At 36.6% G+C, this 24,404-nt stretch overlaps 2 protein-coding genes across 2 annotated transcripts in view; both read right to left on the reverse strand.

Moving 5' to 3' along the window:
- LOC142339998 (lysosome-associated membrane glycoprotein 5-like) overlaps positions 1 to 9,997 on the reverse strand; it is a 27,976-nt gene extending 17,979 nt beyond the window's left edge. Inside the window, exons 1-2 of the mRNA XM_075390386.1 lie at positions 8,919 to 9,997; positions 8,817 to 8,850 (exon numbers count right to left, since the gene is read on the reverse strand). Coding sequence (XP_075246501.1) covers positions 8,817 to 8,850; positions 8,919 to 9,000 — 116 coding nt within the window. The 5' untranslated portion in view covers positions 9,001 to 9,997. The remainder of the gene's footprint in view (positions 1 to 8,816; positions 8,851 to 8,918) is intronic.
- An 8,355-nt stretch (positions 9,998 to 18,352) lies between these two features.
- LOC142339999 (uncharacterized) overlaps positions 18,353 to 24,404 on the reverse strand; it is a 32,797-nt gene continuing 26,745 nt past the window's right edge. The window contains exon 3 of the mRNA XM_075390387.1: positions 18,353 to 18,901. Within this exon, the coding sequence (XP_075246502.1) occupies positions 18,390 to 18,901 (512 nt within the window). The 3' untranslated portion in view covers positions 18,353 to 18,389. The remainder of the gene's footprint in view (positions 18,902 to 24,404) is intronic.

A 24,404-nucleotide genomic window follows, 5' to 3' on the forward strand; every position in this document is an offset into this window, starting at 1 on the left:
TTTAAAGAATATACAATCATTAAAAAAATTGAACTATACTGAAAAACAAAAGTAAGTAAGCATCCCCAATCTTCACGAAGCAAAAGTTAAAACTCTACGGCAGTATTACTCCGACTTAAATTCATATTGTGAAAACAAAATTTACTTTAGCTGTAAGATGTATGTTATCGTCTCCTGTGTCTGCAAATTTATTCAACTCCAACTCAGCTGTGGCTAACCCCGGCTTCTAGTATTATGATTTGTGTATAAAAAAGCTAAACGCTGCTTATATTTAGTGTTCTATATTTTTGTATAAACAGGTCTAATACATAAATCTTTGTCTTCGATTTGCTTCTTTATCGGAGTGCAACTTTTTTATTAATGAGATTCCGTATTGTGTGATCTATGGTAAACCCAGTCCAATTTGATATTGAAGAAACTACCAAAGAGTGAAAAACTATATTAGCAGAGAGCAATAAAATAAATTTGTTTTGCAACGGTAACCTGCATTATAGTGGGTCACTTAGTTAACAAAAGTTAACTGCAAAAAAGTATTATCCTGACAGAGTGGCAGTCAGTGGAACGAATTGGCCGGTGTGAAGCTTGCTTTGTCATAATTGGGTCTGCCGAACAGGACCATGGGAAAAATTTGCTCTCCAAATTGATAAAGAGAGTGTAAAGTCCCTTGCAATCTACATCGAACGGATCAAAAGAGTTCACAGCCAAATAACCCAATTGAAAAAGATAACTCATCACAAATTTTGAAGTGCGAATCTTTGCAGTGCGAATATGTAAAGCAAAAGCAAACAGCAACAAAGCAGATCAAGCGTAATCAAAAAAGAACAGTCTCAGTCAACAGCGAGATTTAAATACAATAGAAAAAATTAAGATCTGGGGGAAAGAGTTCACAGTTAACACAGTCTTAGCTGAGAAACATTTCAATGATCAGATAGATTCAACAAACTAAACATTCAATATATACACACTGTTCAAATCTTAGAGGAGCAACTCCCTGAAACAACACTGCGTCAAAACATGATGCATTCTAACCAGCGATTGTTTAGAAAAAACAGCTAAAGCAACCAAGAAAGCTAAAAGTGGACATAGATTTTCAATCCTCGGATCTGTAAGCAATAGTACTTAGCCTGCAAAGAAAGCAGAACAAAGCAACGTGATCAAAACAATGAGCGCAGGTCAGCGTAACGATAACATCCCAAAGGAGAATTCAGGAGCTCAAACGTTAAAAAAGGAACAGTAGTGAATGGTCGGTATACGGAAAACCTTTGAAAACATTTTCAGCACAGCGAAAGCTTAGAGGTCGCACGAAGGAATTCCATTTCGATTTCAAAGCGAAAACTGGACTGTAGAAGACTCAATTTGGATGAAGAAACCTAAAGCAGGAACAGCAATAGAAGAAACCCCAATCTATGCATTGTCTACTGGAAGAAGAGTGTGCGCTATGCGCTAAAACGCAAAACGAATTGAACGGCGACAGAAACTGACGTTGTTGGTTCGAAGTTGACCAACGCGGGCGAATTGTTTGTCATCTGGAACCAAAAAAAGAGAGATGTCTCAAAGTGTCCAGAGAAATTGGAAAAACCAGACAAATCAGATAAATCACGGTCTCGCTTCGATGCCGTCCCAGAGCCGACACATCCTGCATCCTTTTCTCATGATGTCAGGATTTGCGCGATTAATCATTAAACGTTCAAGTCCTGAGAGCTTACCTAGAACTGTTATTTTATACCCCAGTCTATATTCAGGTGGCAGTAAATCACTTTTTCTGAGGTTGAAACTTCGATAATAAACGCTCAAAGGGCCGGAGGTCTCTAGTTTGTTGCTTGCTACTTTGGGTCCACAAACAAAACAAGACTCAGAGGCAATGAGCCATCTGAAAACTGTACAAACAGCAGCCAAAACAAAGTAAAAAAAGAAGAAATGGGTTATACTGGACTGTTCTATGCTGCTTTTGGATTATTCAGCAGAGAAATTTTCCAGGGCCTCGTTTGAGGGAATCAATGTAAAGCTGGGGAGTTCTTCAAGGGCGAGCCAATTGACTTAAGAACGTGGTGATCTGCAATTGAGCTCAAAACTTAATGTCTACACCTAAGCTAGCTCAAGTTCTCAAAGGGAAGAGTTAGTTCTATGTTGATGAAATTTGGCATAATCTGTTTTTTTTTCTGAAAAAATGCTATCTAGAATTGCATTGGTGAAGGGAGGATTAGCTAATGGAACTAAAAAAAACTGAATTTGTAACTTTCCATCAATAAGAACCGTAATTGTGATTGATGGTGTGCTACTGTGAGGAACCAACGCCTATGATATAGATGTGTAGGGTAAAAACATGCAATTATGTATTGTCAAACCAGCGCGAGCGCTAAAAAATGTTCACGAAAAAGCCAAATTGATTGCATAATACAGAAGACGAAGTGGTCGAATGCAATCACGCAGTCATCTTATGCGCAGCATCAGTCGATAAGAGTGACAAAGTTACTAGTTTTCCTGTGAAAGTCACTTTCTCAATACAGAAGGGTGTCAACAGGCAGAACACATAAGCTTTGCTCTATAGTGGGCTGATAATTTCATTTATCCAGCAAAGTTGCCACAAATAGTTGGGATTACCAGGCAGCAATCTTACGTTCAACACAGCTGGTATAAACGGGAGGACTTGAAAAGAGGAAAAGAGGATAAAGAATCTTGATAAGATTCTTTAAAAATATAGGATCTTCCTTTGATGGTGCACTCAATCGAAGCGTTTGCACACCCGGCATGCTCATTGCGAAACACATCTGAGAAGGGAAGCTTCCACCATTTGATTTTCTTCTCAATTAGCTACCTTTTTATTGAGCTTGGCATCTTCTTTGGCCAAAATCCTTTTAAGCTACAAAACCCATTCGGCAACAAGATAAGAACACGAATTGAGCTTCTTGCTGTTCAGAATTAGAAAAACGGTTATTAACTCAGCGAACCCAATAAGGGCAAAAAAATTGTTATTTTGACCTCACAGAAGATTGGGTTGGATTCATTCATTGGAGCAAAAAACATCGAAGGGAACCAAACCCAATTTTTCAATCGTTAGTTGATAGACGCATATTCAATAAATAATTATAAAAGATACAGAACGAATCCCAAATGAACACAACTGTTGGAAAAGAATGGCACTTACCTCACTATCTGCTGCTATAGAAAATATTAAAAAATGAGATATGTTTGCAATGCTGCATCAAAATGCAAAGAAGTATGCTCAAACCAAAAAACATTAGCAGGAATTTATCTGCACATAGATTTAGTTGATCTATATTCAGATTTTTGACGAATGATCAATAACACTGACAGTCAATATCAAATGGATGTTTCTGCAAGTGGAAGTTTTTGCAACAAAGAGTTTTTTAATTTGCGTAAATTACGCTCTCATGCGAGAGGGACTCAATAACAAGTAAAAAATATCGAATTACATCAGAAAAAGTTAAATAAAAACTCTACTTCTACAAGATTTTGAATTCAGTTGAAACACCAGACGAAATATTTGAGGTCTTCAATTTTCTACAATCTTCTTTCTTCACTATGGATGCAAGTTGAAGAAATGGATAAGCAACAGCAATGCGGTGTCTGTGGCAAGCCTCAAAATCTTGGAATCGATCCGCAATTGGAAGCAAATTGATGTTTAACTATATACAAAGGGCTTCTCGGTGCTTGGACTACAATGGCTTGTTATTGATGGCAGCCTTCAAGTGCCTAGAACTCCCATCAGACCACTGAACAAGCAAATGACGCACGTGAATATTTTATTACCTAGAAAGACGTCCAAGTTCTAACGAAACTGTTAAAATATAAGAACATCCGCGTTATCTGTTTGGAGCTAAGATATCTCCAATTTGTGCAAATAATGCTCTCAAGCTAATAGGACTAGATAACAAAGAATTGCATCCAAACGCAGAAAAGGCAATGTTTAACAGCTTCTACATGAATAATTTCATCAAACCAGTTGTAAACCATGAAGAGGCAATCAAAATTTTCAATCAATTGCATCATCTTCCCTCGCGCCATTGATTTGCACTGAAGAAGTGGATTAGCAACAACAAAGCAGTTACCTAAGCAACACCAAAGGACTCAAAAACAACCCGCAACACGAAATTAGTTAAATTGAAACATATTACAGAGGGATCCTCAGTTCTTGGACTACAACGGAATGATATTGATGATAGTCTTCAAACCTGCAGTCGTACCCAGTGGAGAACTTGAAGCGCTCATAACTCAGAGAAAGACTCTGAAAATAGTTTATTCTTCGTTTGATCCCATCAGATTGTTTGCTCCCTTTCTTGATACCCAGCGGCAACTTCTGGAAAGTGAGTGGACAGCTAATGGACAAAACTGCGATAAGGAAAGGAAGCATGGGGAAGAAGCAGGATTACTGAAATGGGAAGAACGTTTTCCAATTGTGATCATGACCGGCATTGGTAGAATATAATTCAAAACGGGGGGGACAAAACCAATCTTCATGCGTTAAGTGACATGTAAGCAACAGGCTATCTACGTTCTCAAATAGCGGAAAATTTAGTCGACGTGGCTTCTTTTTGGAAAAAGCAGAGTGAAAATGATGAGACATTGCACAATTCCGTTCTGGGAACTACAAGCAGCAGTCTTGGGATTCCCATTAAAAGAACAGATAGTCGAAGAACTTAAAATGAACATAAATAATTGTATCTTTTAGGTGAAACCCAACAAGAAGACATCAGTGTATACACAGCTCCCGTTGTATAGACGAGGTGTTATGCCCAATCGAGTGGCTGATATACTGGGTACAAGTGATTTTGAGCACTGGAAAGATATATTTGAGCGGTATCAACAACCTAGCAGAACTTGCCACTAGAGGAATCATCAATAAAGAAATCAGAAAAAGAGTGTGGCTCACAGGTCTTAGTGGATGAAATGATTAGGAGGAGAATAGCCAGAATAGGTTTTGAAGACACAACTCGAAAGTAACAAGTTTATCAATCTGTGGGGACAATTCAGTATTTTCTACAGGCTAGTGAAAACTGGATGGCACACTTAGAGCTATCTTTGTGCAAACAGAAACTAGCCAAATTCTTAGTAAGAGTTGATGAAAGAGTAAAAGCAAGAGCAGTCATCTTCAAGTTACCACAAACATAACAATTAGGTGACACGAAGTCTCTCAAAGCTGAAAACATAGTTCTAAAATTGCAGAAAAGTTCTACAACTCTCACAGTTTCCTGATGGCGATTTACTTATTTGAAGCCAAGACCAAGTAGGCAAAAATTGAATGTGCTTCCTTAAAGTGCACTCATTTCTTTTCAATGGAGTCATCAAGCTTTTTAGTTATTCATACGAACTTAACTCAAGATCATTTGATACGAATGTAATACTTACGGAGGAACGATGTCCAGCAAAGATGAAGGTTTATGCCCTACGTTCAATGAAAAACAAGTCTGTAACCTGCAGAATTGGCAGAGTGCAAACGATAGCTGGACTAAAAGCAGATTTGCCAGACGAGCAGCTAAATGGTTCAACAGCCTTTATATATACTGGCGTGAACTACTTTGGGTTATTCACTTTAATATGAAGAAGGGCGATGCTGTCTTTTGTTTTTATGTCCAACTGCGAGAACGTTAAATATCGCAGTGGTGCCTAAATCCGATGTAGATAGTTGTCTAAAAAATCATACATTTTTTGCACGAAGAAATGAGCCGAGCAAAATGATCAGCGACAACGGGGTGTATTCTACTGCAGATAAACGGAATTTACCGAGTACACTGCGGCATCGAGTGAAGAAGGGATTGATGAATATCTATTTAAACAGATGAATATGGGAACCAGATGAATATTCAACGTATTTGCAACATACTACCTTTGGAACGGTTAGTCGAAAGTTATATGGAAGATATGTACGCGGTCTTTAGGAATTGATCAGTCACTGAATACGTTTTTTCCTTCCCTAATCATCAAACGCAGAATAATTTTTTGATCATCGAATTCTCTTTGGTTACAGTCAGGCTTATGCATATCTCATATGAGATCAATTTTCTCACGAGTGTTGGCCGATTTGTATTAACCGGCAGAAGTGGCGATCTGCAGCAAAACAAAAACCTCAAGCCAACCAACCTTATTGGGTTGGTCGAAGATAGTGACAACCGATTGTATTAAAAACCGAGTCCAGATACAGAGACCATCCAAGTCTCAGACGGTGTGATCTGATCAACGAAATTTGAACCAACGATGGGGTCTACATAGACCAGTATTTATTCTCGCTTCTGTTCCAGCATGCGGGAAAGGTGTTTGCGCATTAGAAAACAAGTGCTATGAGGGCCGCGCAGTACCTAATTTCCTATTGAAACCATGTTAGTTTTTATATGTCGACTTACAAATGCGTTGGTGCAGGCTATATTTAACAACAAGCTTTTAAGTTAATTCTACACTGAAATACTGGGTGAGATTTCTGGTATCCGTTGGATATTCTGCATGATTAACAACAAACTCATGATGTCAATCTTCAATGGAATAATTGGCGTTCTGGAATTCTGTAGAGATAGCTGACTTCAAAAATTGAGGGTTGAGCATTGACATGCAAATAGACGGATCAATGTATAAATTAAGATTAAAAGCTAAATAATTTTTGCTGAAGTTCTATACTTGTGCCACTAAAGGACATATAGCTGGTAAAGAAGCACAAGTTTTCAACTAAAATTTGTTTCTTGTAATCGAAATTTTCCATGAGATGGAAGCTAAGACTAGCAAATGGTCTTAATTAAATTGATAAGGCGAAGGTAATCTACAGTATTGCGGAATCTACAGTTCACTAAAATTAACAGCAAAAACTTTACATCCGGGCAGATTTGAAACCACTGAAACGAACTGGGCGGCGTAGAACTTCCCTTGTCATAAGTTTGAGAGCAGCTTTTTTGTCAAGATTTCGTATGATGTTCTTTACTTGAGTCTGAAAAGGTATGCATTGATTCAATTGGATTATATATTTTTTCAAAAATATATTTTTGTTTCCTTGTAATTGTAGATTTAACATTTAATCATATGAACTGGAAGGAAGTTAAATTTTTGATGAGAAAACTCAAATTACAACTGCTTCGTTGAATAAAACTTGTTCAAAAATTGTTCAGAAAATGTTTCTTTTCATTTTTTGTCAAAAAATCCTACTTGTAGTGAAATTTTTTGATAGCGTTCTGTGCAAAAAAACTTTGTTTTCACTTTTGAGCAATATGCGATGAATCTTTTCCCACGACAAAACAATTCTCTGACCTGAGATTGATGTCGAGTTAATGTGTTACTACTTTTTTGTTCATTATAAATGTACATTTTTTTGCCTCGTTTCGCATATTGTTTGAATATGTAATGGGTAGAACGCTGGTCTTTAGAGTATTTGATTTTGAAAAAAAAAACATTTGAGATATTGAATCACAAAATGCAACTGATAATGTTTCCTTATACGGAAATTTTGACCTACAACAGGCTTTTTTCAAAAAAAACATTGGTGTAAAGATAGAAACTACTATTCAAAATTGAACCGATATAATTATTGGTTTCAAAAGGCACCAAGAATTAAAACGAATTCACAACAAAAGAAAACTAAGTTCGTGGTTCAGATTAGGTCATATAGAACCGTAATATCAATTACTATCAATAGGGCAGAATGTTAGTACAACTTGCTTCGAACACGCTAATCGTATACTTTCGTAATAGTTCAGTCCTGTTACAACTGCTACTACTATAAATTTTCAGCATTAATTAAGTCACCTAAAACGCTTTAAGTCACCATTTCAAAGATTTCAAATAAGAAGTCTTGAGATCTCTGGATTAATGGGGAAACGCGAGTGAAATTTTCATTATAGTGGGACTTCAACGAATTACTAGCGGGATTAGTTGAACAGTGAAATTATACTGGACCAGTAGTGGATAATAGTGGGACCCGAACATGGGCAGATTTTAACTTCCTCTATAGGAAAGTTGTTAACAACGAACATTTGCAAAAATTTAAGTTATTTTGTGCACTTTCCAATGCTCAGCACCAAAGTTCCAAATTGCTCCAAAGTTTTTGTCCTGCTATTGCGTAAAATAAATATTAAAACATTTTCAATTGCTGCAAGAATTTTTTTATTCAGCTAGAATCTTGACTTTCCCATAAGGTGTTGAAAGATATATTTGATTAGGGAACAAGCTGCCAAAAGAAATCCGGAAAGAAAAAAACAAAAAACAAATTTAAGGAGAAATTAATTAGAGAAATGATCAAATTACATGAACGTCAGCAAATCTGCAAATTATGTGTTTCGGTTTCTTTAATGAACTACTCGTTAAATTTTGTTTAGTTTTTTTTTCTAGAAAAGAACTAACAGACTTCACGATCCCTCTTGGAACATTTTATGTGTGTATAAATACCACAACGACTTCATATATAAGCCTTTATTTTCTTCCTTTCTTCTATCAACTCAGAGGCGACGAAAAAAAACTAAAACCTGAAACCTTAGAAACCAACCTAACGTTCCTTAGCAAATGAGTTTTGACAAAAATTTGGTCTTCTTTTTTTTACTAGAGGTCACAAAATGGTGTGCAAACGGGCATTACCAACCCGCACTCTTATTGTCTCAAAACAATAGGCATATCTTTTCGTGATTTTCGATTGGCTGCAGCGCAATATTTCTACTATTGGAGCACAGTTGTCGGAATTGTGATAGTTTGTTGTCAGTCAATTTCCGAGCACTGTACACACTGAAATTGTAGCTTTGAACAAAAGAAACAGCAAAAAACTCGGAGTTGTTAAAGGAGTACGTTTTCTGTGAAGAAAAACTTAAAATTTTCAAGCTTGTGGCTACCTGGCTGTGTCGGATTGCTGACAGCTTTCTCGAACTGAAACATGGAATTGTTATTTTCAAATCACGTTGCTAAAAAATTATTACAAAAATATTACTACTAACCTGATAGTACTGATGTGATAACTATCGTTCTGAGAACTCCAATGCAAAATCTGTAACTCTTTGAGTTCAGAAATTTTCCCATTTCGTGTTAATAATATCAAGTTTCTGTTTCTAACGCAAATATATTCTCAAAAGAAATTTGACCCCAAAGGAAGCTAGGCTAAATTGGAGAACACAAAATGGCTGCTAATAGGTAGCAGAATTTCTGGTTCTGTTGGAGCAAAATTAAGCAAATATTAAATGTTTTTTCACAAGATAAGCTATGAATTTCCCCCAGGTTTTATCAGTTCAAGTGTGACAAAAAAGGTGGTAATCTATCATATGTATGACAGAGGTAAAGTAGTGTGCTGATTACCAAGCAAACGTATAAAAAAATAATGTTATTCTAACCAAATTTTGCTCTAATTTTAATCTCAACGTTTATAATTTATAAATGGCTCTTCACAACGTGTGCTCGCATATCATAATGCGGAAATTCAAACTTAAAGAGCTAGCTCGTTGATAATTCTGTTGACGACAAAGGTGGAAAAATTCCACAGAAGGGGTAAAATATTACAAGCAGGAATGAATAGGCTTTAAAACAGTTTAAAAGATTAAAAACAACTGCTGCGGACGTTAAGGGAGAATTTTTAGACCTCCAGTGAGGTGGTGTTATTCCATGCAAAATTCAGGCCTGGCTGTAAATTGAAGAAAAACAAAATCCATAACAGCTATATAGTACGTGGGTATACGGAAAACACGTTATTTTGGAGCTCGCGGGGAAATTAGTAGAGGTTTAGGAGTGAAATGGGGGAGTGGTGCGTGTACGTGAAAAGGAGAAAAGCGAAAAGGGGAGGGGGCTGGTTTGGTAAAGGGGGTTGTAAGGAGCATCTTGAATTGATGGGTGGAATAAAATATCAAACAGGTAATTCAAGTTGATTGCAATCACATGTGATCAAAGGTGACGCTTGACTGACCTGATTGCGTCCCCTCTCACTTGTAATGGTACTCTACAACAGCTCTATTCGGAGAAGTGATGCATTTTTTATAAATACATAGCATAGCATTGCAACTACACCAGCGTGATATCTCACTTTTACGTGGCTTAAATCCTTTCACAGGCGCCCACTCGGGAAATTAAATCAAAGCGAAGAGTTTTAGGGGGCCCTGTGACTAACTATACCTGTTTTTAAACCTAATTCACAGTTTGCAAAAAATTTGTTACCAGCTATATGCAAATCTCTTGTTATCATTTTCCGATAGAATTTCAACAAAAATAGGCCTCATGATATTGTTAGGGCTGATATTGCTTTAACTAACTAGAAAGGAAAACGTTATTATGGGACATGCCATTCACTTGATCAACTTGAATTTAATTAAAAACAAATTATTAAAAAAGCAGGTGATTTGAATAATAAAAGCAACGCTCAACATGAACAAATTTATAAATATAAATGACAATTATTTGCAGGGAAAAGTGATGGTAGATAAAATCAGGCAAACATTATGTCGATTAAATATACATTTTGCTGAAAAGCTTTCTTATAGCATTAAATAGTTCATGATAACGGAAAAACCGGTGTTATATGTTGGGTTATGGATTTTCGCAAGCGGAATAAAAATTTTTTTTTAACTAAGTAAAAAAAATAATTTATCAAATTTGAGAGAATAACGTAAATGATATTTTAAACTAGAATTTAGAGATTTACAGGACAGATCTAATTATTAGATAAAGATTGAGATTTGATTTTGAGGATGAAGAAAGGCTCAAAAATCAGCTGTATATACCCATTATCAGTGCGAAAAGATCAAGATACGAAACTATTAATAGCATCTTGATTTATAGTGGGTGTCTCAAGGATTACCCAAAATGAATAGCATCTGCAAATTTTCTGGAAATATGTTGCAGGGGATACCATAAAAAGATCTCAATGATTTCTTTCACATTTCCAGTGCTATCATAATCATTCAAGACATTCTTGGAAGATTTTACATCAATAATTTCACCCAATAATAGTTATCTGGTTTCAAATTTATCTGGTAAATTTATTGACAATTTAGTTATCAAAATTTTGTGACTACAATCAATTGTCTTTTGTCTTAATAATTTTGTAAGTTAAACTTTTTTCTCATAGTTCTATTTAAGTTAAAGTCTTTAGTTTGATCCAAACTCTAACGTCCCTACTCCGACTTGAGCAGCAGATTATGTAGAATCTGTTTCCATCAAAACTGTCTTGAATGTTTCCACCTTCAATACGGGTAAAAGATTTTTTGAAGATGTTGGCTTTCATTTTGTCAGAAGGAACATAATGAATTGAAATGGTTCCATCTTCCCTCTTGTCCGGAACTAAGTGAAATTTTGTCTCAATGTATTTGCTCGTCTCGTTCATGACTGGCTGTTTGGCCAAAATTTGATTTAACTCTATTTGTAATCTCCAATTGCTATTAGATGATTGTGTAGGATGCCGATATCCTCCCGAAGTTGTTTCAGATACAATGCTCCATGAACATCTGCTACCATGCCCTGATTTTCTGCATATGATGAAGGAAGAGCAACTGTAATCCGCTTTTTGACACACCAACTGAGTGATGCGCCACGCCCGTTGAGCTTGCAGTAATAGCCCGTCCTTGATTTTGTGTCGTTCACATCAACAGACCAGTGTGCATCAATTTCCTTACTGAATCATAAATAGATTTTTTGTGTAAGTAATTTTTAAACCCTTCGAATCTTGATTATTTTGCTGGATTCGTTTTCCGCATAGCCAGTGTTGATTGAGAGTTGCTTTCGAGTGTATGACAGATTGTTGACATTGAGCATGACTTCTGGCCTCGTTTGTTTGACCAGATAAGAAAGTGATCCAACCAAGCTCCTCTAAATCTTTCGATCCACTTCTCCATCTCTATTATGTGCTGTCTGATGTTTCAATTTCAAGTCAACTGGAGCTCTTGAGGATTTGCATTGAGCCATATGGAACCACTCAAGCATTGTTTTTATGGAGCCTTCTTGGTCAACTCTTAGTTTGCGTTCCTTTTAATATCTCGGGCTTAAAGACAGAGAGGCACTAAAGTCTCAAGGTTGTCTAGTCCCTCCACTTGATTGAAGCATTTTGCCACATAGCGTGCTTTGTAAACGACAACCTTACCACTGGGTCCCATTTCCATTTTCTAGACCCACTTGCAAGGTATGACGTCCCTGTCTGTGTGTAGTCTCACTCCTTTATTGACTGGTGTCGCAGGCCCAATCGTCACCTTGCTTGGCTTCGTAGACTGTTTTGGTTTCCACATAGTCACCCTCAGTCAAAAGAACATGGGTCCTGACCTCTCCAAAAAATGAGGATTATTCTAAACTCGTGTCTCTTGTTGGAGGTCATGGTCTTGAAGACTATCATCTGGGTGCCAGATCCCTAGCTGCTTTTACTCCTCATCTAGTAGGTCGGGCGTCTCTGTGTATTCAGGGAATGAGCCCACATCGGATTTCATGATGATCACGTCTCAAACTGCCACCACTATGCGTGTGTTGGATACGTACACCATGTACCTGTTGTCTCCTTCAGTGTAACCCAAAAACTTTCCTTGCATTTCTTTGGATTAAAGTTCGCTGACGTCTCTGTCCTATTTCCTCATGAAGTCTGTGGAAACAAAAACAAGTTAAATAGATTCGAAGGTTCAGGAACCAGTGTAATCTCTCCTGTCTTCTATGTGAAACACTGCTTTCAGTGTTTTCGTGACATCAGATATCACTGTCGCGTTTCTTGGTTGTACTAAGATACCGTCAATACAGAACACTGTGAAAGAGTAAACATCCTTCTCTGCTCTTGCAAACAAGCATGGAACATCCTTTATTTGGTGAACCCTTGCTTCCATAGAAAATTCGTCAACTAATTTTTTAGCTTTTTTTAAGCCATAAAATGATCTAAGTAGTCGGCGTACTACCTGCTCTTTATCTCAATTGAGTTTCGCAATTTCGCGTGCTGTTCCCGCAGCCCTTTTTGTTAAATTGCTGAAGGCAGAAAAACCGTCGTGACATCAAATAGGTGCTTCACATGATCTTGTTTTGCTGAAAATGGAAGTAGAATCCTGCAATTTTTTGGCTTACAGTTAGGCACAAAAGACTCAAGGTTGTCCAGTCTTTCCACTTGTATGAAGCATTTAGCCACAGAAAGCACTTTGTATCTGTCAACTGGACAATTGGTTAGATGTCTTGTTGGTTAGACCTCTTGTCATCATAGTCTCCCATCTCTTCAAAAACCTCTCCATGCTATCATTTTAAAGTTAACCTAAAGTTAACAAAAACATTCAAGTGCTGGATCCACTGACAAAAATTTGGAAAGAATTAAATATCAAAGGGTTCAAATCTTCTTCGTGGGAAGTTGCAGTGAGAAACCAGCGGTGGTCCAAAAATGTGGCAAATAAGATATCCGATGAGCTTGCCGAATGTCGCAAAAATTGGCCGATTCGAAAATGCATAAAACACAAGGCAGGCCCGTTACGGCCAGGGTTGCCAGGAGCAGCCACTGGACAAGGATCATTAGGCTAAAGAAAAGAAAACAGAATGATTCATGTGCAGGATCTCTCAGTTTCAAATTAGTGTTAAGGAGAAAAAAAATGCCATCAACAGAGTTTCTCGATTGGCGCCTTATTACTTCTCCATTTGGAAAAGCCACCACTTTGCGTATGTTGGGTATGTACACCATGTATCCGTTGTCTCCTTCGGTGTGCCCCAAAAAACCTTCCTTCCTACTTGGATTAAAGTTCACTGACGTCTCCGTCCTATTTCCTCATGAAGTCTGCAAACAAAAACAAGTTAGATAGATTCGAAGGTTCAGGATCCAATGTAGTCGCTCCTGCCTTCTATGTGAAACATTGCTTTTAGTGTTTTCGTGACATCAGAGATCACTGTCGCGTTTCTTGATTGTACTAAGAAATCGTCAACACAGTGCACTGTGAAAGAGTAAACATCACTCTCTGCTCCGGCAAACAAGCATGGAACATCTCTTCTCTTGGTGAACCCTTGCTTCATTAGAAAATTCGGCAAACAGTTTTTAGCCTGTCTTAAGCCATAAATTGATCTAAGTAGTCGGCGTACTACCTTCTCTTCATCTCATTTGAGTTGCGCAATTTCTCGTGGCTGTTCCCGACGCACTTTTTTTTTTAAAAATTAGTGAATGCAGAAAAACCGTCGTGACATCAAATAGGTGCGTCACATGGTCTTGTTTTCATGACAATGGAAGTTGAACCCTGCAAAATTTTGGCTTACAGTTAGGCACATAAGCCTCAAAGTTGTCCAGTTTTTCCACTTGTATGAAGCATTTAGAAACAAAGCGCGCTTAGTATTTGTCAACTGGACAATTGGTTAGAACTCATGGTTAGATGTCTTGTTGGTTAGACCTCTTGTCTTAATAGTCTATCATCTCTTCGAAAACCTCTCCATGCTATCATTTTAAATTTAACTTAAAATTAACAAAAACATTCAAGTGCTGGATCCTCTGATAGAAATTTGGAAAGAAACAGCTATCAAAGGTTCAAATCTTCGTGGGAAGTTGCAGTGAGAAACCAGCGGTGGTCCAAAAGTGTGGCAATTAAGATATCCGATGAGCTTGCCGAATGTCGCAAAAATTGGCCAATTCGAAAATGCATAAAACACACGGCAGGCCCATTACGGCAAGGATTGCCATGAGCAGCCACTGGACAAGGATCCTTGGGCTACAGAAAAGAAAACGGAATGATTCATGAGCGGGATCCCTCAGTTTCAAATTAGTATTATGGAAAAAAATGCCATCAACTGAGTTTCTCGATTTTCGCCTTATGACTTCTTCATCTCTATGGTAATTCAAGAAGACTATTTTCCGTTTTTTTTTTCAATGGAATGTGATGAAGCTAAAGATCGCGCCAGGCGCCAGTCTCGCATGCACGTCCAGTTTGAAGGTCTCACTTCCTGGTAGTCAATTACGTCGGGCTCTTGTTGATGCTCTATTTGAACCGACATACACTGCAGAGAGGGATTGCTAGTCTTCACTGCTCCTCTTCGCAATTGTTCGTCGATGATTGATGTCCTTGCATTTCGCTCATGCTAAGCTGGAAGGAAAGTGAATGAGCGTACGCCCTCGACAACAAAATGTACGTTTTTCAAATGTTTATAAAATTATCTCTAGAAAAAAAAGCTTGAACATAAGTGAAAGCCTGAAACACCTGAATTGTCGGGATTGAAAAACTTATGTATCTCACTGTATTTTCAATCTCCAGTCAGCAAAAACATAACAGGGATAATTCAGAAAATAACACAGCTGATCAAAATTTTCTCAAATGGTTTTCTGTTTCAGCTAATTTTTAATCAGAGCGCTACGTTGCTCCAGCCAACCCATTTACTACTTTTCTCACAAGCATACAATCTGAATCTGAAGAGAAGTCATCCCCCTTGACATTCATCCCATTCATGAATGGAATTGTCAAGGTCTCCGATTTGGTTTTCGATGACAAAAGGAAATGCCGCATATCTTCGGTGGCATACAGATTTCGATATTGCTGTGTGGTGGCAAAGTTGATGAGATTGGACAAGGAATCAGTATCAACAAAGATTCCAGTTCGTCTTGTCAGCCTCGCCAATGAAAGCCACGAAGAGAACTACCAGAAAACGTTTAAATTGAATTTCCTCAGCAAACGGCAGATGCTGTTATGTTGTTCTTCTTGTTGACAACAATCAAACGTAGAAATCGTTTGGACGGCAAGAAGTTCTCAACACAGGTGTCAAATGAGTTTTTTTCCGTGAACGAGCAGCAGAGAAAAGCGTTCGCTGTAACGGAGAGCAAATACCTGATCAGATATGCTTTAAAAGCAACGAAAAATGGCAACATCCCCACTTACCTCGTGGACGAATATCGTGGTGAAAAAGGGGATATCCTAGAACTGGAAAAACAATATATTGCTATATGAATGATCAAAATCGCCAAATGTAGAGGTTGCGTTTTGACGCTGCTAAAAAAACGCTGGTAACAACTGTGAAAAACAACAGCCCAGATGAGGATTACAGATTAATTGTGCAACCAAATTTAAATGCAGCGGCTCTCTGAATATCACCTCACTCACTTCTCGGTACACTTGTTTCAAAACAATTTTAACAACCTTAGTGTCATCCAACCTTGTGTGTCTTTTGTATGATGTTTATTTTGATTTAGTGACATTTAAACTTCTGACAAACAAATGCGGATCTTTTCGGTTTGTGCACACACCACCCCCTCCCCCTGCACAATTAAGCCACAACCCCACATCCCTCTGGTTACATTCCGGCAAAGTTTGAGACGCTTAAAGGTATTTGAAATATTTGAGACGCTAAAAGATGTTTGTAATTTTTGAGACGCTAAAAGATTTTTGAAATTTTTGAGACGCTAAAAGATGTTTGAAATGTTTGAAAAATTTGAATAATTTTTCCGCAAATGCCGGTCCCCAGCTGGGAATGAAAAGGAGGAGGGATGAACCACAAAAATCAAATCGAAAAATCTCGAAGAAGTCGCTTTCAACCAGACTTAATTAAAATTTCTGACAATTGCTTGAGTATTTCAGCTCGAAAAACCACCGAATGCAGCTGAGTGACTGTAAATGTGGGACTGGCCAAATCTTTTTTGTGAAATATATGATGTACGCCCCATAGCCACAAAAACCATAGCCACACTTAGTTTTGATTATTTCTAATTGAAATGCATAGGCAATAAAAACAATTCCTTTGAAATTTTGAATGTTTGGATCGTTATCCATCACTTTTCCCGCTATCCATCAGTTTTCCCCCATTTATCACATCCGAAATTTTTGGCATATATTCCAGTTGATAAGCTGGTGTAGAATCAATGAACCGGAGTAGAAGTCCTTTGACAAGTAATACTAGTAACAATTAATTTAAAAAAATGGAATACATAACTGTACTTTATTTTCGTGGCCGAAATTTGAACACTTTTGCGCACACGTGTTGCGCAATTCCCTTCACCCTTGCCTTTTTTTGCTGAAGTAGCCATTTTTCGCATAATTGTTGCATTTTCAATGTATTAGCATTGGAAAAACAAACGAACACAGGATACAGAGACCGGCCATATTTGCCCTTCACTAATTAGGTATACCTCTGCGGCGTAGTGAGGGGGTAGTGGGGGGAATTTTTAGATTTTACCCCGCCCCCAAAAGTTACAGAACCCTCACTCTTATATCACATTACCTCCATTAACATCCCCTACTCTTGCATCTTTTCACCCCCCATTAACCTCCGTTCTCTTGCGTCATTTTACCTCCCACTATCCCTACTCTTACATCGTTTCACCCCCATTACCCCTTACTCTTACATCGTTTCACCCCCCCCCCCCCCTTATCCTCCAACTCTTACATTATTTTACCCCTCCCTCCCCCCGATTACGCCCTACTCGTTTTACCCCCAATTACACGTCTTCTCTTTTATCGTTTTACCCCAATTACCCACTTACTCTTACATCGTTCTTACCCCCCTTAACCCCATTACTCCCCTACTCTTACATCGTTTTACCCCCACCCCCATTAACCCCTACTCTTACATCATTTAATCCCCCTCCAATTACGCTCTGCTCGTTTTACCCCCTATTACCCGCCTTCTCTTTTATCGTTTCACCCCAATTGCCCACCTACGCTTACATAGTTTTACCCCCATTAACCCCACTACGCCCCTACTCTTACATCGTTTTACCCACCTACTCTTGCGTTGTTTTACTCCCCATTAACCTCCCCCCACACTCTTACATCGAATTACCCCCCATCACCCCCAAAAAGATCTAAGAGTTTTGAGGGGAATGGTTTAAAATTCCACCGATTATCCCGTAATCTTACATCTTTTTTTGGGGTGAGCATTGGACAAGGGTATATTTTGAATTTAAGCGAAGTGGGTTTTAATATGACCAATTAGATTGCTATGTCGGCCTAATCTATAAATATAGCACAATACAACAACGTTTGAACTACAACTGTTGTACAATACAAAATCTGCGATCTTTTCTGCTAGCGCTACCCCCCCCCCCCCACCCCCCGATTAGTTTGGCACCCCCATTTATACATGTTTAAACATGCTGTTAAAATTATTAAAGCTAAGTAAGTTTATACATGAACATTTATGAGCAATTGTTCATATACGTTTATGGATAAACTTACTTAGTTTTAACAGTATGTTTTAACATATATAGATTTAGTCGTTAATTTAGCACCCCCAAAAACTAAAGTTTTCGCCAATTTGCATTTCATTGAAACAAGAGCGTCTAGGTAGATTGATGGCATTTTTAGAATAGTTTTCTGTAAATTAATTAAAAAATCGAGCCCTTATTGTAGCCGATAACACAAAAAAATGATATAATACAGAAAATTTTTATTGATGCTCACGTTATAGGCGCAACAAATTTTGGTTGAATTATGTAATACTTTGAAACCATAGCTAGGCTAGCTTTTAATAAATGATTATGAATCTATAAATCTATAAATAGCACAATAGTAGATTTAGCGATAGAAAAATGTGTCGAAAAGTTTTCTGTATGAAAAGAACTCATTGTACAAGTCAGATCGACAGTTTGCGAGCTCTGTCTGATTTTCTTCGTGTGGGCTATCAATGCACTGCATTCTTCTAGTGTCTTTGTACTTCTTGAACATTTTCCTAACCAGATTTGGAGTCCAATTCAAACTTTTGATCATTAGCTTGTCCGCTGATTTGAGGTTTTCCTTCAAATTTCGTTCTATAGAAATAGCTCCACCAATGAACCGTCTATCTAATGCTTTGATTTGATACAACAGGGCTTTTATTGAAAACAGATACATTTTACATTGACTCAAAAGATTTCTGTCAAATTTTCGTCTTAGCGATGAAACAGTTATTGCCTCCGGGTTTCGTTCCAACAGGATCACGCGGAAGTCAAATCCCCACTCTTCAAAAATCCTGGCTAGCTGTCTGATGTCTGGAATAAATGTTTCTTTACCAGCTCGGCAGTTTGGATATGATTGCATCAACCCGATTGCTAAAGAAATATTGTTTTTAATCACAGATTTTTTCAAACACTTGACAACAATTAAACTTGCATAAATTAAGCCGTGCAAAGCAAAGGCTAAACAATTGTTTAATCATTTGCTAGTAAATTTTACTTTAAATTTGCTAGTGAATCTTTTTCCACAAGCAAATCGAATTATTGGGTATTCTACATCTGGACTTCAAACTGGTGAGATCAAACCAATTTAACTTTTAATTCAATATAGCTTAATTTTTCAGGGCGATTCTTTTTTGGTTTCTGCATGAATAACTAAAAACCAATCACCCTAAAGCATAGATATCAAGATGACAGATACTATTTCGGGTTTGTCAAAATGGACAAAAGAGAAACTAATAAGCGAGGTGATGCAACTAAGAAACAAATAAGAGAGTCGCTTAACTTAGCAAACAGAAATCAAGAAAACAACCAGGAATTGAACAGACTGAAGCTCGAATTGGAACATCAGAAAGAACTTAATAATCAAGCTCAATGTGAGATTCATTTTCTGAGGAGTCAAATTGATAAGTTAATATCAAGTTTATATAGGGAAAGAACAGTAGAAAAAGATGTGGTGAAATCTACTGTCAACCATCACTTTTATCCAAAGTTTGTTCCTCGTTTCACAAAACAGCTAATTATTTCTGACAACTCGTATAAACTGGTTCGCCAAAGTGATATTACTAATGATGCTGCCATTCACTCTTATCCATCTTCGACAATAAAAGACCTCAATAATATCATTGACAATTATGCGCCATCAACAAAAGTAGAATGTCTGATTATTCAAACAGGGCCAAATTCCATTGTTCAAAGTACGACAGGAGAAGTGTGCCGCTAAAAAGTTGGGAGTCGTTTTTATCGAAGTGCGTTAATAAAATAAAACCTTACAAATTAGTGATTTGTAAATTACCCAAGGTAAAAAACAGCAGTGTTGGACGTGAAACTAACAATAATGAAATCACCAAATTTAACCAAACTTTAGATGATATAGCAGACGGTTTACGCCGCAAATTTCAAAATACCGATATAAAAGTTCGGGATTATAATTAGGTTAAAGCAGATATTCGAATGGATGGCATTCATCCTAATCAAAATGGAATCCAAAAAATGGTCTTTAGCTTAAAAAATTACATATCAAATGTGGGGTATCAACCTTCTGGCAGCAACGTATTTATGAGACAAATCAAAAAGTAGCCAATAGATAATGTCATCAAAAACTGGAACAGAAGTTGTCATATGGGATGTAATGCGTTTGGTTTGGGTGACTTTAAAAATGTTTTCTTTTTGGAAAATTCTCGTATTTTTAGCCTGTTTGCAGAAAATAAAAAGTTCAAATATTCAGTCAAATGTCACCCAAGCACTTCAATTTATTTGATTTTTAAAAACAAAACAAGGATTGATAATGTATGTGTTGGATTTTGGTCATTAAACCTAATATATCAATTCCTAACTATAACCTATTCAATTTTACTTAGCTTGATAGCGAATCTAATCCAGGACCCAACTTACATAACTAAAAAACATTCGAAGAAAACGAAAAAATAAGGCAAATGCAAATTTGTATCCATGTTTTGTATATACAAATATTAGAAGTGTTAACAACAAACGCGAAAAAATTTCGGATTTTTTTGCAGCAGCAGAATACACAACAAGCTTGATTGTTGCTCAAACATGGATAAGCGACAATCAGAAGATACCTTTAAATTTTTTAAGCAACAATCACCACTTTGTTCGTCAAAGTAGATCACAATTGACGCATTTAACGAGAGGTTGTAGAGTAGGAATATGGGTAACAAAAACATTCAAACATAAAATAAGGAATGATCTCAACTCTATTAACAGAAGATTTTTGCATCACTATGGGTTGAAAAACAAGCACAGCTTAAGGAAAACCTTCCAAAAAACGTTTCCTATTTTTGCAGCAAAAACTTGAGCGAATTTTTGACATCGGAAATTTCAGGGGCATATTCAACAACAGATAATGTAATACTATTCGGAGACTATAACAAAAATTTTTTCAATCACATAGAAAGAGAGTTATTGACAGAATTTGCTGTCAACAATGGGCTTGAATTAGTAAAAAAATAAAAATACTCCAAACGGGACAAATGGAAGTCAAGAAACACTGATTGATCACTGTTTGACCACAAAACAACAAATTTTTGATACAATCGTTATCTAACATTGTTTGGAAGTGATCATTTTACAAAAGTTTTCCTTTCATCACTGGACATTGATTATGAAAACAATAAAACGCAGTTTTTTACAGGGATAATAGAAAACTTTCTAGAGCTATTCTGAACAAAGAAATTGAATCAGCGGATTGGAGTCCCATGTATGAATAAAACAATGCAAATTCATTTTTAGAAAAATTTTCAAATATGTTTGAAAATATTTTGAATAATATACCACCAACTAAAATAGGAGAGCCATCGTCAAAATCAACAAAAAGGAAATGGTTATGCGTAAAATTATTGAATCTTATTAACTAAAAGCACAGGTGTTCCAATATTTGGAAGGAAAAAGCCGACAATGACACATATAACTCATACAAAAGAATAAGAAACCGTACAAACAGACTACTTAGAAAAGCAAGTAACAATTTTTCACAGAAATTAATCGAAAGTCTTCCCATTTCAAAGCAACAGTGGAAACTCAATGAAACAAAAATAAAACACGAGGATATAAATAGCGAAATTTCTAGAGGTCCGTCCAACCAAGATATTTTAATTCATAAAAAAGAAATCGCTAATACAATTAATAATCGTTTTTCTAAATTAATTTTAAACAAAGGCGAGACAGAAAAGTTTGAGCTACCGGACTATTTTTTTTGACAAAACCGTGTTTTCCTTCAGACATATAACGAGAAAAGAACTGCTTACTATAATGAATCAATTATCGCAAAACAAAGCAGCGGGTCATGGATTACATACTACATGGTCCTTCAAGTGTATCAAAATGTCTATTGGAACACATCTACAGTTTGCACTAAACGAATGCATATCAAAAAACTTTATTCTCGACGTACTTCAAAAAGCGTATGTAACTCCAATTTACAAAAAAGGTGATGCACTGGAATCTGAAAACTACAGACAAATTTCAGTTACACCAATTCTTGCAAAAACTTTTGAATGCTTTTTGCTGCAACATGTTGAAAATTATGAAACAATCAACAAAAATCAAATTGGGTTTCTGAACAGAAAATCTTCGAATGACACAGTTATTTTGGTGAGAGAACCAGTGAACAGTTTGTTAGAAGAAAATGAAACTGTTGTTAGTATATTCTTGGATTTAGATAAAAATTTTTAACCCAATATCTCACAAAATTCTTCTCGAAAAAATTACAAAATATGGATTTAGTACGGAATCAAATGTAATGCTAGAATCGTTCTCGTCTAACAGAAAACAATGCATAAAGAACGAAATTGAATATTCAAACTGGGTGACAATCAATCACGGAGTACCTCAATAAACAGTTCTCGGACCTTTAATTTTCGTAATGTATATAAACGATTTCCCAGAAAAAATGAAGAAAGAGAGGACCTTTTAACAGTTTCCAGACGACACATGCATTATTTTTCATTCCAAATCCGATGAAAATCTCTTATGTGAAATTAACAGTGTATTTTAAAAAACTTACAGTTTCATGAGGCAATATATGCTAAATTTAAACCGAGAAATAAAAATTGTGGTTTTTTTCAAAAAATGGTGAATTAAAAATTGCATTATAATGGAATTTTAATAGAGCCAAAAACAAGTCGTTATTTAAGTATAATGATTGATAACAATCTAAACTTTGACAAACAGCTAAGCAAAACGTTAACAAAAATGGCAAATGCCCTTAGGTCAATTTTTTAGGAAGACATCTTCAACCATTAAAAGCAAGAATCGGTCTTTTTAGAACACTTGTTTTGTCCCATCTCAATTTCAGTGCAATTTTTTTCCAATCGTTGTCAGTTATGTCACTTCAGAGAGTTAATAGACTAAAAAACTGGGGAATTGAGTTTTGTCATTTGCGCAAAAAGTATGACAGTGCAAGAGATCTTTTGTTGAAAAACAAAATTTTACCAGCAGAATTTTTTATTAAAAAAGTTTGTCTTCTTAATTTTTTTGACCCCCTCTCACAATATGAAGAAAGCAAACAAGAAACCAAAAACTCCTCATTCAGGATTTTTTGAAAGTGCGGATTGACCAAAAACTCCTGAACTGTCCAGTTTTTTCCAAAGAATAAGTGCCAATCCAAATGGAGTGACAGGTCACTGATCAGAAATTTTTCTGGGAAGCAGAATAGTTTACCAATTGAAATCCAAAAAGAAAAAACTAAAAATAAATTTAAGGAAAAGCTAAGCAGAGAAATGGTCAAACTGTATGAACGTGATCCAATAGGTTGACAATCACGAGGTTTTGAGAATTTTTTCTACTGAAGTAAAAAGACCAAACTATTCATATATTTACGAGGCGATTTTAAAAACGTAAATATTTAACCAAACGTTTTTGTTATGGTTATAATTTTAAATTTACATTTTTGAAGATTAAAAAAATAAAATAATTTAAGTTTAATTCTAAACTAAAGAACAGAAAAAGCCAAGGAAACACAGGCAGCGAAAAAAATTAAAAGAATGAAATGTATCAAATAAATCCAAAAAACGGCGGAGAATGAAGAATAATATTTTTAAAAAGGATTGGAATCACCTGGAAATTTTAAATTGACGCTAATGGTCAAATGAATAGCATAGTCTTAGCAGGACAAGGTGCTTAAAAAGGATGTAACTATGTAGAGATATGTTCCGCAGGTTCACATGATAGACCTGACAACAGTACGTGAAGTGTCATCTTTTCCATTCACGCAAACAGATTTGGATTGCCGTGGACCCCTCGGCAGAAAAGACACAAGGGCAAAATTGCAGAAAACCTACATAATCCTGCTGATATATTTCAGCACAAAGGCCGTTCACATAGAATCAGTGCCAACAATGACCACATAGGATCTCTGGATGCAATATAACGCTCTGGAGATCAACGTGGTGTGCCTGAAAAAGTTAACAGCGACAACTCAAGGCATTTCATTGGATTTAGAGGTTTGGAATTGAGTTTCTGAAGTTGTTAGTGACCAGAAAGTTCAAAGAACTACTAAACGCCTTCATTTTTTATCAACAGGCTGACAATTGACCAACAAGCAGCAATTAAATCCACGAAGAGACAGTTTTTTGGGCGTCGGGAACAACAAGGATGTCTCTTGAGAAATTCGACCTTCATCGCTCGAATTTTGGCCATCCTCAATTCTCGCCCGTTGACAACCCCTTCGTATGATGTTAATGACCTGTTAGTACTAACGCCAGCTCATTCTCTTATTGGACCCCCAATACAGCATTGCCCGAGCCATATAAAGAGTTCAACAGAACACTAAGCAAAAAACTAAAAAGTATCAACAGCATTGGCACAAAATGTAGACTACTTGACAACACTTCAGTGGTTACCGACATGGCAGGGCAAC

This window comes from Convolutriloba macropyga, chromosome 5 (assembly GCF_964194025.1).
Source record: "Convolutriloba macropyga chromosome 5, txConMacr16.3, whole genome shotgun sequence".
Classification (NCBI taxonomy): Eukaryota; Metazoa; Xenacoelomorpha; order Acoela; family Convolutidae; genus Convolutriloba; species Convolutriloba macropyga.